Below are 15,993 nucleotides of genomic sequence, written 5' to 3'. Positions count from 1 at the left end.
GCCCTCGGGCGCTGGGGCTGTGGAGCCCCGCATCCTCTGGGCGCGGCTGACTGGGCACTGGCGGCGCGGGCAGAATCAGGACGGAAGTCAGTCGGTCCTCTCCGCCAGGTGAGAGCCACCCAGCCGCCAGCAGCACCCGTCGCTCCGTGCCCGCGGGCCCACTGACCCTGGCACACGAGGCCCTACGGTGGCCCCAGCGCCGGTGGCCTCGGAGGGGGTGCGGGGAGTCGCCTGGAGTTCTGACTCCCAGGGTCTCGGACGCTCCCCCCAGCCCACCCCAGCCGCCATGAGCACACTCGCAGAATGGTCCGTGTCTGTCTCCAGATCGGGTGAACAGCGCCTGCAGGCTGTTCTCAGACGTGCACCAGGCCCTGCACACTTGCAAGGACCCGGGTTCAAGCCTCCGGGCCCCAGCTGTAGGGGCGAGTTTCTCAAGTTTCTCGACCCACGAAGCAGGGCTGCGGGTGTCTTTTCTTCTCTGCCTCTCATATCCACCCCTGCCCCCGCCCCAATTTCTGTCCCACCTTCAAGAAAAAGTCACCATTAAAAAAGTGCACTTGTGGCCCCGGAGGTGGTGCCGTGGATAAAGCACTGGACTCTCCAGCATGAGGTCCTGAGTTCAATCCCTGGCAGTACATGGACCAGAGTGACGTCTGGTTCTTTCTCTCTTCTCCTATCCCTCTCATTAATAAATTAAAAAAATATGTATCTTTTTTTTTAAAAAAAGTGCACTTATGGGGGGCCGGAAGATAGTGCAGCGGGTTAAGCATAGGTGGTGCAAAACACAAGGATCCGGGTTTGAGTCCCCCGCTCCCCACCTGCAGGGGGGTCGCTTCACAGGCGAAGCAGGTCTGCAGCTGTCTTTCTCTCCCCCATCTCTCTCCATTTCTCCCTGTCCTATCCAACAACGACAACAATAACAACGATATAAAAACAAGGGAGTCGGGCGGTAGCGCAGCGGGTTAAGCACACGTGGCGCAAAGCACAAGGACCGGCATAAGGATCCCGGTTCGAACCCCGGCTCCCCACCTGCAGGGGAGTCGCTTCACAGGCGGTGAAGCAGGTCTGCAGGTGTCTGTCTTTCTCTCCCCCTCTCTGTCTTCCCCTCCTCTCTCCATTCCTCTCTGTCCTGTCCAACAACGACAACAACAGTAATAACTACAACAATAAAACGACAAGGGCAACAAAAGGGAATAAATAAAATAAATATTTTTAAAAAAAGGGCAACAAAAGGGAAAAAAAAAGGCTTCCAGTGGAATTCATAGTGGATTCATAGTGCAGGCACCAAGCCCCAGTGATAGCCCTGGAGAAAAAAAATAATAAATGCTCTTGTGGCCTGGGAGGAGGCACTGTGAATAGTGAATTCCTCAGGAAGTCCTGAGTTCAATCCCTGGTCACACACACCTTCTGCTTCTCCTTTCTACATTTTCGCCCCTTAATTTTCAAAAATCATCTTTATTCGAAGCCAGGTGGTGGCGTACCTGGTTAAGCACACACAGTACAGTGCACGAGGCCGCAAGTTCAAGCCCCTGGTCCCCACCTGCAGGGGAAAGCTTCACAGGCAGTGAAGCTGTGCTGCGCCGTGTCTGTCTTCCTCTCCGTCACCCCCCCCCCCCCCCCGCTCTCAATTTCTGGCTGTTTCTATCCAATTAAGAATTTAAAAAATTAAAAAAGAACCAGAGGATATAGTACTTAAAAATTATCTTTATTGGATAGCCAGAAATTGAGAGGTGAGGGAGATAGGGAGACCCCTGCTTCACCACTGTCCAAGCCCCAGGCCCCATCTGCAGGGAGTCTTCACCTGCACTGATCACTGTGGGCGTCTCCCGTCTCCCTGCCTCAACCTGTGAGACAAAGAGCCACTGGGCACAGGAGTCACGGTGCAGCCGCCAAGCCCAGGGACAACCCAGGGAAGGGTGGGAAGAATGGAAGGGCGCCTGTCACCCCAGCCCCCCAGGGTCCTGCTGTTACCAGGGTTTCACCGTTCCAGGCTGACTTCCAGATAAAGACAGACAGACACTACAGGACTGAAGCTTCATTCAATGAGGGGGTGGGGGTAGGGGAGGGGGAGGCTGGGTTCGAACCTGGGTCTTGCACATGGCAAAGCAGGTATGCTATTTAGGCAAGCTACTTTACCAGCCTTGTGACTTGAACAAAATCATTTTACCAGAACTCTGCTCAGCTCTGGCTGACAGTGGTACAGGGGGTGAACTTGGATTTTTGAACCTCGGGCATGAAAGTCTCTTTGCAGAACCATTATGCTATCTACCTCTACCCTGTTTTATTTAAATATGAGAGAGACAGACACCAGAGCCCTGCTCAGCTCTGGCTTGGTGGTGGTGCTGGGGATTGAACCTGGGACTTCAGAGCCTTAGACAAGAGTCTTCTGCAGAACCATGATGCTGTCTCCACAGTCTGATTTCTTTTCCTTTTTTCTCTATGGGAGGCCGGAGCACTGCTTAACTAAGGGGCTGGTGAATCTGAAATCTCAGACATGCCAGTTCCATGCTCTACTACCGAGCTATTTCCCTCACTATAAACAAAGGTAATTTAAAAAGAAAGAAAAATATATATTCCTGGTTTTCTGTTCACAGCAACCCCGGTTCTCCCTGGAGCTCAGTGCCCACAAGACGACCCCACTGCTCCTGGTGACACTGTGACACTTCCTTTTTTCCTATTTAAAATTCTTTTTTAAATATTTATTTTATTTATTCCCTTTTGTTGCCCTTGTTGTTTTATTGTTGTAGTTATTATTGTTGTGGTGGTTGTTGGATAGGACAGAGAGAAATGGAGAGAGGAGGGGAAGACAGAGAGGAGGAGAGAAACAGACACCTGCAGACCTGCTTCACCGCCTGTGAAGTGACTCCCCTGCAGGTGGGGAGCCGGGGTTCGAACCGGGATCCTTATGCCAGTCCTTGTGCTTTGCGCCACCTGCGCTTAACCCGCTGCGCTACAGCCCGACTCCCTAAAATTCTTTTTTAATGTTTATTTTATTCCCTTTTGTTGCCCTTGTTTGTTGTTATTGTTGTAATTGATGTCGGTGTTGTTGGATAGGACACAGAGAAATGGAGAGAGGAGGGGAAGACAGAAAAGGGGAGAGAAAGACAGACACCTGCAGACCTGCTTCACCGCCTGTGAAGCGACTCCCCTGCAGGCAGGACGGGGGTCTTGAACCCGGGTCCTTGTCCTTGCTGCTGCCCTACTAGGTGAGTCCTCTGGCTCTTTTTAAACATTAGGCATTGGGTGGAGGTAGACAGCACAATGGCTGTGCAAAGAGAGTCTCATGCTTAAGGCTTCAAGGTCCAAGATTCAATTTCCCTGCATGACTGTCAGTAGGAGCTGAGTGGGGATCTGGTAAAAATAAATAAAGTTTGTCATCTGCAATTAAATTAAATCAGACTCTCCTGCCTGAGGCTCCAAAGTGCAGTTCAATCCACCCGCACCACCACAAGCTGGAACTGAACAGGGCTCTAATACAAAATAAAATAATAGGGAGTTGGGCGGTAGCGCAGCGGGTTAAGTGCAGGTGGCACAAAGCGCAAGGACCAGTGTAAGGATCCCGGTTTGAGCCCCCGGCTCCCCACCTGCAGGGGAGTCGCTTCACAGGCGGTGAAGCAGGTCTGCAGGTGTCTGTCTTTCTCTCCCCGTCTTTCCCTCCTCTCTCCATTTCTCTCTGTCCTATCCAACAAAGACAACATCAACAATAACTACAACAATAAAACAAGGACAACAAAAGGGAATAAATAAGTATTAAAAAGCAAAATAAAATAATAAAAATTGGGGTGGGTGCTGGGGCACTCTGTTGAGTGCACGTAGTGTGGAGCACAAGGATCCAGGTTCGAGCCCCCACTACCGACCTGCAGTGGGGATGCTTCCCAAGCAGTGAAGCACAGCTGCAGGTGTCTCTCTGATTCTCTCCCTCCTCTCTCAATTTCTCTGTCCTGTCCAGTAAAATGGAAAACAAGAACCTAAAAACAGTGGCCACCAGGAGCAGTGGGTTCAGTGCCTGCACCGAGCCCGTGTTAACCCTAGAGACTAAATACAGTTTGGAATCTGTTACTAAGAGTCTATAGGAGAATCGTGGGTCACACCGAGCTGCCCCCCTCCGCCCCACCTTAGAAACTGCACCCCGCGACCCATTTGCCAAGCCTTCCCCGCAGCACTGAAGGAGGAAACTGAGTCAAGCCCAGATAGGACGGCCGGGCCTGGGGACCTGGGCCCCTCCCGAGCACCCCATGCAGGGGATTCAGGCCAGGGCTGTGAAGAGCTGAGGGCTGGGCCAGGTCCAAGCAGAGATGGGCCCGGCTGTCACTCCCCAGGGACCCATAGGGCTGAGCTGTGTCACCTGCTGAGGGGGGGAGCCCAAGCTTCTCCTGCCGCCCTCTTCCTGAGCTGCTTCCCAGCCGGGGTGGGGTCCCCCCAGAGCGGGCCCGTGGGCGCGTGGAAAGCCCACCCCCACCCGAGACACGCTTCCCGGCCGCCCAGGGCTGCGTGGTGGCTCAGGGAAGGGTGCCACCCGCCGGGTGCCGAGGGCTGGGGTTCCGGCAGCCACACTTCTTGGGTGGCAAAGCGCGGGATGTCTGGGGCCAGGAGACAGCTCAGCAGCTAGGGTGACGGCCACACAGCGCTGGGTTCGATCCCCAGCGCCAGAAGGAGCTCTGTGGGTACTGTGCTAAGCGGGTCTGGGGCGGAGGGTAGACGGCAGACAGCGTGGTGGTTTTGCAGAGACTCTCCTGCTGAAGCTCCAAAGTCCCGGCTTCAAGCCCATTCTCCAGGGCGTTTAAAAAAGGGCGGGGTAGATAGCATCACGGTTCTGCAAAGAAACCCTCAAGCCTGAGGCTCCAAGGCCCAGCTTCAATCTCCTGCAGCATCACCCAGAGCTGAGCCGGGCTCGGGGTAAAAAGAAAAGGCTGGCAAGACAGCACAGGGATTCTGCAAGACTTCCAGGCCTGAGGCTCTGATGCCCAGGTTCAAACCTCAGCACCACCAATGCCAGAGCTGAGCAAGGGTCTTCCTCTCCCCCTCCTCCGTAGAGCCCAGGGAGGAAGTGGCAAAGCCTGGCTGATGCCCCCATGGGGGCGCCCTACCCTGCTCCCCATCTCTGCAGTGACTCCCCATGACCCGGCGTCTGACGAGCTCACTCCACAAGGCAGACCCTGACGACGTGCTTTTAATCGCTCCTCCGCCAGCTGAGATACAAGGATGAGGTGTCCAGTCTGGTCTGCCCACCCGCGAGAGGTCGGCCCCTCCTGAGCTGGGTCAGTGGCCCCTGTGCCCGCTGCCGTGCCCGCGTCCCCTGTGCCCCCGCAGGGCCAGAGTCCAGGTCCCTTGGGTGCCGGCTGCGCCCTCACGTGGACATGACGCCGTTCTTCTCCCCCTTGACCTTGAGGAACTCAGCCATGCTGGAGAAGTACTTCTGGCTGGCCTCCGCCACCTTCTTCTCTGCTGCCTGCGGGTTCACGATCTCCAGGCCCTGGGCAGGCGGGAAAGGGGCGGTGGGTGGAGAGCCCACCCCACACCCCACCGGGAAACATCCCAAAATGGTGACCAGCAGACCAAGTGCTGGACTCACGAGCACGAGGTCCTGAGTTCAAACCCTGACACCGCACACGCCACAGTGGTGCTCTGGCTCCATTCTCTCAAACTCTTTTAAATGCACACGTATATTTTTACTATCTTTACTGACAGAGAGGAAAGAGGAGAAAGAAGAGACAGACCCCTGCAACTCTGCTTCACCACTCGCGAAGCTTCCTCCCCTGCAGGTGGGGACCAGGGGCTCGAACCCGGGTCCTTGCACACTGTAACGTGTGCGCTCAACCAGGTGCAGCACCACCCAGCCCTCTGTCTCTCTACCCATCACTCGTGAAAGCACACAAAATGCACTTAAAGAAGTCAAGGTCCCACAGCTGCCTCTGGTAGGCCCTTGGCTCCTCCAGCGTGAGAAGTCTCTCCCTTTCTCTCTCTCTCAAGTTTAACACATCTGGAGAAAAAACAAACAGGCACATGCTCCCCGGTCCTCCCCCCGTGGAGACAACTCAGTGGGTCTTGGAAGGAGCCGGGCTCCTCGACCTTTGTGACCAGCTCTCCAAGTGATCTTGTCACTTTTCAGCCCGGCATTTCATTACTCTGCTGATTCCCTCAGGTGGAGACAGAGGGAAAGACGCCACAGCTCCGACGTTTCCCCCAAGTGACGGGAGCTGGGCTGGAACCTGGGCTGCCAACCATCCAGCGGTCTGGACACCAGCGTCGAGCCTGAGAGTCCAGGGTGGGGCGCCCCGGGAGGTGGGTGTGGGGTACCTGGAGTGGAGTGAAGGCCACGCTGGAGGCCGTCCCCGACGACCGGTCTCGGATGGTGGACTTGCCGCCGTAAACCACACTCTGCTTCTGCAGGGTCCGCTGTGGGGGCAGGCCGCACTGTCAGGGGCTCCCCGTCTCCCCTGGCTGAGGGCCGCTCCCTATCTCCCCATGACTGTGAGGGGCTCCCCCGTCTCCCCGTGATGTGAAGGGCCCCCATCTCCCTGGGCTGTGAGGGGCTCCCCCGTCTACCCTGGCTGAGGGCCGCCCTCCCCCCCATCTCCCCGGGCCCCACCTGCAGCGTCTTGGAGATCCTGGCCTTGGTAGCCTCGTTCACCTGCGTCTGCCGCACGCGCCCGCTGCCCGACTTGCCCAGGTGGCCCAGGCTGAAGCCCAGGTCCTCCTGGTAGGCATCCTCCTCAATCTGAAAGCAGAGGAAGGGTCCCAGGTGAGCCGGGGCGTGTGCGTGGCGTCGCTGAGAACCAGAGGCCTGAGTGCCAGAGAGACGCTCTGGTTCTTTCTCTTGACAACGTCACTGAAAATAGAAACAAACAGAGAAGGAGCCACGGCAGGCTCCACGCAGGCATCTGACCGCGTCTCGGCTGGCGGGGCCAGGCAGGCTCAGAGGCACCTGGGTGGATGGTGATGGCGCTCAGGGTGGCAGAGCCCTCCGGGCCAGATGGGGGGCAGGGCAGGGGCAGACCGACCTCCCCGAAGCTCACGCGGTTGGTGGGGGGCAGGGCGGGGGGCAGGGAGCCGGGGCCGTGGCAGACCGACCTCCCCGAAGCTCATGCGGTTGGCCTGCTTGCGGATCTCGGTGAGTCCCAGCCGCTCCTTCATCTTCCGGTACCTGGATGGGGACGCAGGGTGGGCTCAGCGGGATGTGGCAGCACCCCCACCCCCACCCCCACCCCGCCCCTCCCGGGGCGCCCACCTGCGGCCTCCACGCTTCTTGCGCTGCCCGTCGAGGGGCGCGGGCAGAGGCTTCACCTGCTTCACGGGCGGAGGCTCCTGCCACTTGTCGAACTTCCTCTCGACCTCGTCCTTCAGCTCGTAGCCCACCTGCGGGCCGACAGCATCGCCTGGCTACCCGCCCTTGGGTGGGTGGGCGCCACACCCACGTACTCCCACGGGTGGACAGACAGACAGTGGCCGCTCACCTTGCCCTCCGTGCTCTCGTGGAAGCTGTCCACGCGGGCGGCCAGCGTGCACTTGGCGGCCACCAGGCGGGCAGCCTTCCGCCGGAGGTCCTGGCGCAGATGGGGGGGAGTTAAGGGGGCAGAGGCCAGCAGCGGGGCCCCAGGCGGCTTCTCACACCCCAGCCCGTGCGTCCGCGAGGCCCAGCTTGCTTGGGAGTCACTGCACTGACTCACACACCAGCATGCTTAAGCAGCGGGCACAGAGCCGCACCGCTGCTGTGCTGTCTACAGCCAGGGACCTGCCCGCCACATGCCCGCCCGCAGCAGGCGGCGTCCGCCCCAGCACCTCCTGGGCCGCCTTTCAGCTTCCTCTGCAGAAACACGGCCGGGCTGCGCAGGCTGCAGACCACCGGGCAGCACTGCACTGCTGCAGGATCACTAGACGCCAGACACTGAGTCTGACTAGAGCCAAATCCAGCCCCCAGTGTCTCCCCAGAAGCGGTCCGGCGTGCCGCAGAGGAAGGAAAGCGGCCTGGGGTCTGGGAGACGCCACGGGGGCGCAGAGGGAGCCTGTCTGAGCACCGACTGTCCCCAGCGGCAGTCACGCGCCAAACTGACCCTAAGCGATCCTGCCGGGCCTGGGTCTCGCAGGGGGTGCGTGGGGCAGGGTTTGGGGGTTTGGTTTCCAGAACCCCCCACGTCTGAGGAGCCTGAGCGGAAGCCGAATGCCTTGCCCGGCCGGCAGAACCGCGTCCGTGCGGGCACCGGGACAGGCTCCCGGGGACAGAGGCCAGATGGAGGCTTGTGGACTCACCGGGGGCAGCGACTGCACGATGTCGCTGTGGTAGATGTAGCCTGTGTGCGGCAGCACCGACGTGGACGAGAAGCCCGACAGTGTCTTGCGCTGGGCCCCCAGCAGCATGATGTTGCAGGCGGGCATCTTGGACAGGTTGGTCAGGCCGCCGGCCACGCCTGCGCGGGAGGGGAGGGGTCAGAGGGCGGAGGGGCTGCGCTGCACGCGCAGGCGGCTAAGCGAGGGTCCAGCCACCCCGCCCCCGACGGAGTCCCCACGAGCCTCACCCATGATCTTGGCGGCGGTGGACGCCCCGATGATGATGGAGAGGTTGGGGGCGATGAAGGACATGCGGGACTCCACGTACTCGTAGATGCGGTGCTTGGAGGCGCTCAGCTCCAGCGCCATGTCACAGGCCTCCTGCAGCCGCTCCAGCTCCTCCTCCGACAGCTGCTGCCTGCAGGGGAGGGACAGACGTGCAGACACCCAGATGCCGGACTGGCCCCTCTCCGAGCGCATGCGCACATGGCTTCCGGCCGGCTTCTAGTGCTCAGCAGAGGCCGAGGCAGCCGGAATCGGGAGCCCTGGGAGGGGGTGGCGTGGGCCCAGCCGGTTCTCAGCTCTGCTGGGGGGAGTAACAGGAGGCCTCCGCCACCGCGGGCTCCGCCTTCCCACACGCCCGCCCCGCAGCCCCAGCTCTGGCTCGTCATCCGCGTCCCATCAGCCCACCCACGCCCTGGCGCACCCCTGGGTGGTGGAGGCGGTCACGCTGACGACCATGATGGTGGCGTTGGTCAGGATCTGCTGAAGGTTCTCGTTGTTCTTGCACTTGTCCAGGCTGTTTCCCAGCTCCTGCAGGGTGGTGGTGGGGGCGCTCACGAGGGGCCCTGAGAACCGCCGCCCCCCCCAGCGGGTGCTGCCGAGCCCGCCTCCCTCGCTCACCTTGACCGTCCGGATGTAGTCCAGTGCGTTGGGGACCAGGGACTCGAGCTCGGGGAAGCGCTTCGAGTACTTGTCCCTGATGAACTTGTGGATGATGTCTGCGGACAAGGGAAGGGAAGGGAGGGGGCCGTGAGGAGGGGTGGGCAGGCTGCGAGCCGCCCCCTGCAACCCTGCCGCTCCTCCTGCAGCGCCGTGTCTGTGGGACCCGGGGAAGGGGGAGTGCGGGTGCCAGGCAGAGCCTCCCCACCCCGTGCCCGGCTCACTCAGCTCGTTCTCGATCTCCACAGTCAGGTTGTTGGCGTCCACGATGACTCTGTACTCGGGCGCCGCCTCCACAGGACCCATCACTGTGAGGGGAGAGTCGGGCTGGGCCCGGGGGTCTGCGGAGCAGGCTGCCCACGGCCAATGGGTCCCCCCCCACCCCCAGGAGAGCAGAGGTGCACCCGGCCGGCACCCTGAGCTGGTTACAGGCCGTGTCTGCTTCCTGTGCACCTAGCGACACCTGTCTCGGCTCCGGGAACGGTGTCTCCCCTCCTCAGGGAAACTTGGGAGGCAGCCGGGCGTCTCAGGCAAGCGCCAAGTGAATAACGAGACCAGCCCTCAGGGACGTGGCAAAACCCCCCTAGCTGGTCGTGGTGAGGAACGGAGCCTCCCGGCGCCTCCAGACAAAATAGCGAGGGGGGACGGGAGTCGGGCGGTAGCGCAGAGTTAAGCGCAGGTGGCGCAAAGCGCAGGGACTGGCGTAAGGATCCCAGTTCGAACCCCGGCTCCCCACCTGCAGGGGAGTCGCTTCACAGGCGGTGAAGCAGGTCTGCAGGTGTCTGTCTTTCTCTCCCCCTCTCTGCCTTCCCCTCCTCTCTCCATGTCTCTCCGTCTTATTTAACGACGACGACATCACTAACGACAACAACAACTACAACAACAATAAAAAAAACAAGGGCGACAAAAGGGAGTAAGTAAATAAATACTGAAAAAGGTCTAAAATAAAAAGACAACGGCGAGGGCGTGTGTGCATGGCGCCGTGAGGACACAGGCACCGGCTCTGCAAGATGCACAAGCTGGGGCAGGCCTGCGTGGTTTGCGATGCCGATGGCGGTGCAGCTTTGCGGTTTCTGAGATGGACTGGTCCGGGAGAGACAGGAGAGGCGGGGAGCCCCACACGCGCCGCCTCCAGGGCCGGCCCCACCGTCCCGTCTTCTGTTCACCGGGTGCCGGGATCGAACCCCAGGCGGCGCGGGAGGCGCGTGCGAGTGGGGGCAGCGGCCCGCGCACCTTCCGAGGCCTTGGCCTGCTTGCTGATGTACTCCTCGATCTTCGTCATGATCTCTGCGAACTGGGCGGGAGGCGGCGCGGTCGGCGGGGCTCGGCGGGGCTGGCCCGGGCCGCCCGGCGCCTCCTGCTCACCATCTTGCTGTCCCACAGCTTGGCGATGCTCTTGACCGAGTCCCCCGACAGGTCCAGCTGCGTCTCCTCCTGCACGTCCTCGATGGTCGGCTCCTCTTCCTCCTCCCCGTAGCTGCCTCCCTCCTCCTCTTCCGCCGCCTCCTCCAGGTCGGCCAGGAGCTCATCTGCCAGCGACATGGTGCGGCCTGGGGGCGGAGGGGGAGCTTTACCCCGGCGGAGGGCGACGCCGGCAGCCCGGCCCCACCCCGAAGCGCCCCTGCAGGGGACCGGGACCGGGGGCGAGCGGGGGGAGGACTCCGCGGGCCCGACCCCCGGCCCCCGCCCCCGCCCCGGGCCGCGCCGAGCAGCGCACCGCACCGCAGCCACCGCACGAGGCGAGCAGCGGCGTCCTCGGGACAGGCGGAGGCCTCCAGCAGCCCGGCCCCCCGGCCCCCCGGCCCCCCGACGCCCCCCGGGCCCCCGGGCCCCCCCGGCCCCCGGCCCCGCGCCGACTCGCCTGCTTAGAGACCCGCTTCTTCGCAGCGACCGGCGCCCTCTGATGACGTCCAGCCGCGCGCCGCCGGAAGAACGCCGAGCCGCGCTCTGATTGGCTCCCGCCCAAGGCGTGGCCGCGCTTGAAACAACAACTTTATTAGCAGCGGGTGCCGGAGGCCAAGGGCCGAGCGGGAGCGGGTGCGGCAGCGGCAGCGGGGACGGGCAGCGGGCGGCCGCCGGCGCGGACCGCACCGGCCTGCGCGAGAGGCGCGGCCCCGGCAGACCGCTCCGTTCCGTCAAGAACAGGCCGCGGCCTCCCCAGCGGCCGGCGGCGGCGCTCGGCGAGGCCTCGAAGCGGGACTCGGGGTCGGGTGGAGGGGGAGCCAGCCGGGAGCAGGAAGCTCCAACTCCCGGGAGGGGCCGCGCAGGCCGGGGCGCCGGCCGGTCCTGGAACGACTGCACCCAGCGCTGTGCCCGGCGTGGCCGTTCCGACGCCCGAGATGGAGCTGGAGCAGCGAGAGGGGTGAGCGGCTCGGAGGGAAACTACGCGTCCCAGGAGGCCTTGCGGCCGGGTGACGCGCAGCCGGGGGGGCTCTCGCCGCGAGGCCTCATGGGGATTGTAGTCTTTCTCCGGGGCTCTTGGGGCCGCACTCCTGGCACTGCGGGCGGGGGCGAACACCCTCGGTCGGACTCGACTCGTGGGTCCCGGGAGGCGGGTGTCTGGCCCGTGACGCCCAAACGGCTGTGGAGCCCGCGCGAGCCCCGGGGGCCGAGCAGGGCAGGGGGTCTCCGAGTCCTGACCCCCGACACACACACACACACACACACACACACACACACACACACACACACACACACACACACACACAGGACCATGGCGGCCGTGGGCTTCGAGGAGTTCTCCGCCCCGCCAGGCTCAGACTTGGCGCTGCCGCCCCTCTTCGGCGGCCACATCCTGGAGAGCGAGCTGGAGACCGAGGTGGAGTTTGTGTCGGGCGGCCTGGGCGGCTCGGGGCTGCGGGAACGGGACGAGGAGGAGGAGGCCGCGCGGGGCCGCCGCCGCCGCCAGCGGGAGCTGCACCGCAGGAAGTACCAGGCGCTCGGCCGGCGCTGCCGCGAGATCGAGCAGGTCGGTGAGTCCCGCTCGTCCCCGCCCGTGGCCGTCTCCCTCCTGCCCTCTGTCCCCGGGAGCCCCGGGCTGGGGGTGCGGCGGCGGAGGGGCGGGGCAGGGGCAGGAGGGCCGGTGACCGCCGTGTCCCCACTGCCCGCAGGTGAACGAGCGCGTCCTCAACAGGCTCCACCAGGTGCAGAGAATAACGCGGAGGCTGCAGCAGGAGCGCAGGTGAGCCGGTGGGCACAGGTCAGGGGGCGGGGCACACGCTAGTGCTGAGGTTACAGGTCAGGGGTCAAGAGCACATATTAGTGCTGAGGGCACAGGTCAGGGGGCGGGGGCACACGCTAGAGCTGAGGTTACATGTCAAGGGGCGGGGACACATGCTAGAGCTGAGGTTACAGGTCAGGGGGCGGGACACACGCTAGTGCTGAGGGCACAGGTCAGGGGGCTGAGGTTACAGGTCAAGGGGCGGGGGCACATGCTAGAGCTGAGGTTACAGGTCAGGGGTCGAGGGCACATATTAGTGCTGAGGTTACAGGTCAGGGGCAGGGCACATGCTAGCGCTGAGGGCACAGGCCAGGGTTGCGTTGGGCTGGGTCAGAGCCTGAAGCCCTCCCAGGCCCGGAGGCACACCTCTGCAGCTGCCCACCAACAAGCTCACCTCTGCCCACCTGCTGGAGGCCGGTTCCCCTGCCGACGGACGGGGTGGGTTCGGCCCTGCTCCCTGTACACCCAGCACCCGAACGCTCTCTAGGACTCTGCAGGTGCTGAGCTCGTTGTGCGCCCAGGTGGCCTTCAAGGCCATCGGCTCGAGAAAGTCCCCGCGGGCGTCCAGCATGGACAGGGAGGACAGAAAGCCGGCTCCTGGAAGGCCGTGCTGAGGCACAGCAGGCCCCTGCCCCTGCTCTCACCCTTGCTGGGCCTCCAGCCCCCCCCCCCCCCCCAGCACGCCAACCCCGGTGGAGGCAGACACACAGGACCAGAACGCTCCCTGCTGCCAGAGCAGCTCCTCCGGGGCCGGCGGGCACTCTGCCCAGCGAGCTGCTCCACCGGCCCTCTCCGGTCATCAGGGGCCGAAGCTCGAGCCCCCAGGGCCCGTGGGGGTCGGGTGCTCAGCCCCGGCTGCTGCGCCGAGGACCCCCTGGCTTGAGGGGTGTTTTGCTGGGCGGCCGCAGGCTCCAGCCCGCACGCTAAGCCCCCGTTGGCGTTTCTCGGGATGCAGGTTCCTCATGAGGGTGCTGGACTCCTACGGCGACGACTACCGGGCCGGCCAGTTCACCATCGTGCTGGAGGTGAGTGGGGCTCGGGTTCGGGCCGGGGTGTGGCCGGGACACGGCCTTCACCTGCCCCGTGTCCCCCAGGATGAGGGCAGCCAGGGCACAGACGCCCCCACCCCCGGCAACGCTGAGAACGAGCCTCCCGAGAGAGAGGGGCTGTCCCCACCCAGGAGGACGCCTGCGCCCCCCGAACCCGGCAGCCCGACGACCCCCGGCGAGGGGCCCAGCGGACGCAAGAGGCGCCGGGCGCCCCGGGACAGCCGGCGTGGGGGAGCGGCGCCCACCCCGGAACTGGCGCCCGTGCAGGTGAGGGGCCGGGCGGGTGGGGACCCCGACCCGGGGGTGGGGGTGGAGGTGGGGGCGAGCACGGGGCCCCCCTGTGCCTCCCACCTCCATGTCTCCCCAGGTCAAGGTGGAGGAGGACTTCGGCTTCGAAGCCGACGAGGCCCTGGATTCCAGCTGGGTGTCTCGCGGCCCGGACAGACTGCTGCCCTACCCCACCCTGGCCAGCCCCGCCTTCGACTGACCCCAGTAAACGGCCTCCGCACCCGGGGTCCGAGGCGGGCTTCGCGCTTTTATTGTTTTATTGGGGGCTCGGAGGCTCACAGGTTCTTCAGCCACTCCAGGCTGCGGCCCCGGGGGTCCTGCGGGTGGCTGGGCACGTCGGGCATGTTCCCGTCATCCCGGAGGGGCACTGTGGGCGGAGGGGGCGTTGAGACCAGCAGACCCTGAGGGCACGGCGGGCGAGGCCGGAGAGGCTGGGAGACGCGGACGGGCAGAGACAGACCCGGGAAGACGAAGGGAAGGGACAGGAGTGCCGGACAACCACCCGACCCGGACACGCGGGTCCAGATGCAGACGCGGTGCGGGGTCACCCGCGCTCGGGTTCGACCCTGGGCCCCACCGGCAGGGGGAAAGCAGGCAGGGAGCAGGGCTGCGGCGTCTGTCTGTCCCCAGCCCACTCACCGGGGTAGGTGTAGGGCGTGACCTCGTTGATCAGGTCGGCGTACTTCCGGTAGGGGCTGACCATCGGGGCGACCACGGCTGTGGGGAGACAGGGCTGCTGCAGGGGAGCCCGGGAGGACGGGGCGCAGCCGCCACGTTTAGCCGCGGGGTAGAGACTTCAGCTCCAGGGTGGGCCCCGCGGCCGGATGCAGAGTCCCAGGCCCCGCTGCCATGCTGCAGAGCACCGGCCGCCGGGGAGGGGTGACCCTGGGTGGGGGCTGGAGCCTGTTCTGGCTCACTGCTGGGGAGCTCGTCCTTCAGGGGGTGCTGGGCGCCGCGACGGGGCTGGCGGGGGGGGGGGGGGGGGGTGGTGTGTGTGCTGGGGTCACGGGGGCCAGGGGGGCTGGCACGGGTGTGCGGGGGTCACGGGGTGGTGCTGGGGTCACGAGGTGGTGCTGGGGTCACGGGGTGGTGCTGGGGTCACGGGGGCTGGCACGGGGTCTGCTGGGGTCACGGGGTGTGCTGGGGTCACGGGGTGGTGCTGGGGTCACGGGGTGGTGCTGGGGTCACGAGGTGGTGCTGGGGTCACAGGGTGGTGCTGGGGTCACAGGGGGGTCGCGGGGTGTGCTGGGGTCACGGGGTGGTGCTGGGGTCACGGGGTGTGCTGGGGTCACGGGGTGGTGCTGGGGTCACGGGCTGGCACGGGGTGGTGCTGGGGTCACGGGGGGGGGGTCGCGGGGTGTGCTGGGGTTACGGGGGGTCACGGGGTGGTGCGGGGGTCACGGGGGGCTGGCACGGGGTGGGACAAGGCAGGCGGCGTTGGGGCCCCGGGGTGGGGGCGCCGGGACTCACGCACCGAGGCCCCCGATGGCGAAGGAGGCGACCAGCACCGGCTCCCGGGCCCAGGCGTCCTTGAGGAAGGCGGCGAGTCCTGCGGGGGCGCACGGGGTCAGCCACAGGCCGCCTCCGGTGACCTCTCACCCCGCCCGGGGCGAGCTCCGCGGCCCGCCCGACACCGCCACCCCGCGCCGCCCCGCAGCCGGCTGCTCCGGGCTCCCGGGACCGAGCGCCCGCACTTACTCGACGCCATCTTGGTCGCGGCGGCGCGGTGCACTCTGGGAGATGTGGTCCCAGGGCGCGCGGCTTGGCTTCTCGAGTCGCACGTGCGCAGAAAGCAGACCCGTGGCGCCGTGTGGGCGCGGGGCATCCTGGGAGTTGTAGTCCCTGCAGGGGCCGCCCCGTCTGAGGCTGCGCGTGCGCACTGGCTCCCAAGGCAAACCTGTCTTGATGCCCCTCAGCCGGCTCGGGTGCGCCCCAGCAATGACCGCCAGTCCAGGCGGAGTACATGCAGCCTAGTTTGTTTTTTAAATTTTTTATATTTATTTTCCCTTTTGTTGCCCTTGTTTTTTTCCTAAATATTTATTTATTTACTTCCTTTTGTTGCTCTTGTTTTATTGTTGTAGTTATTGTTGTTGTGGATGTCGTCGTTGCTGGACAGGACAGAGAGAAATGGAGAGAGGAGGGGAAGACAGACACCTGCAGACCTGGATTCCAGCTGGGTTTCTCACGGCCTGGACAGACTGCTGCCCTACCCCACCCTAGCCAGGCCCC

At 64.0% G+C, this 15,993-nt stretch overlaps 3 protein-coding genes across 5 annotated transcripts; 1 reads left to right on the top strand and 2 right to left on the bottom strand.

The window, feature by feature from the left end:
- Nucleotides 1-5,154: 5,154 nt before the first annotated feature.
- Nucleotides 5,155-10,782, bottom strand: PRPF31 (pre-mRNA processing factor 31). Of its 2 annotated transcripts, XM_007538705.3 has the most exons (13): nucleotides 10,573-10,782; nucleotides 10,441-10,501; nucleotides 9,432-9,515; nucleotides 9,169-9,266; nucleotides 8,972-9,078; nucleotides 8,514-8,683; nucleotides 8,248-8,405; nucleotides 7,455-7,544; nucleotides 7,229-7,356; nucleotides 7,072-7,144; nucleotides 6,590-6,718; nucleotides 6,298-6,396; nucleotides 5,155-5,473 (listed from the first exon to the last, which is right to left on the bottom strand). In XM_007538705.3, exons 1-13 carry the CDS (start codon nucleotides 10,747-10,749, stop codon nucleotides 5,348-5,350), a joined length of 1,500 nt encoding a protein of 499 aa, XP_007538767.1. In that variant the 5' UTR covers nucleotides 10,750-10,782; the 3' UTR covers nucleotides 5,155-5,347. The 2 variants fall into 2 exon arrangements, with proteins under 2 accessions (XP_007538767.1, XP_060028772.1); XM_060172789.1 differs by lacking the exon at nucleotides 10,441-10,501 and having other exon boundaries at nucleotides 10,573-10,705.
- A 630-nt stretch (nucleotides 10,783-11,412) lies between these two features.
- On the top strand, nucleotides 11,413-13,992 carry TFPT (TCF3 fusion partner). Of its 2 annotated transcripts, none has more exons than XM_007538703.3 (6): nucleotides 11,413-11,569; nucleotides 11,917-12,175; nucleotides 12,318-12,388; nucleotides 13,383-13,452; nucleotides 13,522-13,743; nucleotides 13,844-13,992. In XM_007538703.3, exons 1-6 carry the CDS (start codon nucleotides 11,547-11,549, stop codon nucleotides 13,961-13,963), a joined length of 765 nt encoding a protein of 254 aa, XP_007538765.1. In that variant the 5' UTR covers nucleotides 11,413-11,546; the 3' UTR covers nucleotides 13,964-13,992. The 2 variants fall into 2 exon arrangements, with proteins under 2 accessions (XP_007538765.1, XP_060028732.1); XM_060172749.1 differs by lacking the exon at nucleotides 11,413-11,569 and adding an exon at nucleotides 11,624-11,861 and having other exon boundaries at nucleotides 11,916-12,175.
- A 2-nt stretch (nucleotides 13,993-13,994) lies between these two features.
- NDUFA3 (NADH:ubiquinone oxidoreductase subunit A3) lies at nucleotides 13,995-15,604 on the bottom strand. The gene is made up of 4 exons (XM_060172767.1): nucleotides 15,463-15,604; nucleotides 15,239-15,313; nucleotides 14,404-14,481; nucleotides 13,995-14,131 (listed from the first exon to the last, which is right to left on the bottom strand). The coding sequence occupies exons 1-4, from the start codon at nucleotides 15,587-15,589 to the stop codon at nucleotides 14,040-14,042; spliced, it is 372 nt and encodes a 123-aa protein (XP_060028750.1). The 5' UTR covers nucleotides 15,590-15,604; the 3' UTR covers nucleotides 13,995-14,039.
- Nucleotides 15,605-15,993: the final 389 nt, after the last annotated feature.

Source organism: Erinaceus europaeus, chromosome 2 (genome assembly GCF_950295315.1).
Source record: "Erinaceus europaeus chromosome 2, mEriEur2.1, whole genome shotgun sequence".
Classification (NCBI taxonomy): Eukaryota; Metazoa; Chordata; class Mammalia; order Eulipotyphla; family Erinaceidae; genus Erinaceus; species Erinaceus europaeus.
Note: the sequence above shows the minus strand (reverse complement) of the source record. Positions and strands in the feature narration are given on the sequence as shown.

Excerpts from the sequence above, each read along its gene's own strand:
- TFPT (XM_060172749.1), top strand. The coding sequence starts at position 11,657 with ATGGGGATTGTAGTCTTTCTCCGGGGCTCTTGGGGCCGCACTCCTGGC. Across the intron at positions 12,389-13,382 it reads AGGCTGCAGCAGGAGCGCAG|GTTCCTCATGAGGGTGCTGG; the intron begins GTGAGCCGGTGG and ends CTCGGGATGCAG. Across the intron at positions 13,453-13,521 it reads AGTTCACCATCGTGCTGGAG|GATGAGGGCAGCCAGGGCAC; the intron begins GTGAGTGGGGCT and ends CGTGTCCCCCAG.
- NDUFA3 (XM_060172767.1), bottom strand. The coding sequence starts at position 15,589 with ATGCCCCGCGCCCACACGGCGCCACGGGTCTGCTTTCTGCGCACGTGC. Across the intron at positions 14,482-15,238 it reads CTTCGCCATCGGGGGCCTCG|CCGTGGTCGCCCCGATGGTC; the intron begins GTGCGTGAGTCC and ends GTCTCCCCACAG. Across the intron at positions 14,132-14,403 it reads CACGCCCTACACCTACCCCG|TGCCCCTCCGGGATGACGGG; the intron begins GTGAGTGGGCTG and ends CTCCGCCCACAG.
- PRPF31 (XM_007538705.3), bottom strand. The coding sequence starts at position 10,749 with ATGTCGCTGGCAGATGAGCTCCTGGCCGACCTGGAGGAGGCGGCGGAA. Across the intron at positions 9,516-10,440 it reads GCAGGCCAAGGCCTCGGAAG|TGATGGGTCCTGTGGAGGCG; the intron begins GTGCGCGGGCCG and ends CTCCCCTCACAG. Across the intron at positions 8,684-8,971 it reads ACCGCCTCCACCACCCAGGG|GCAGCAGCTGTCGGAGGAGG; the intron begins GTGCGCCAGGGC and ends CCTCCCCTGCAG.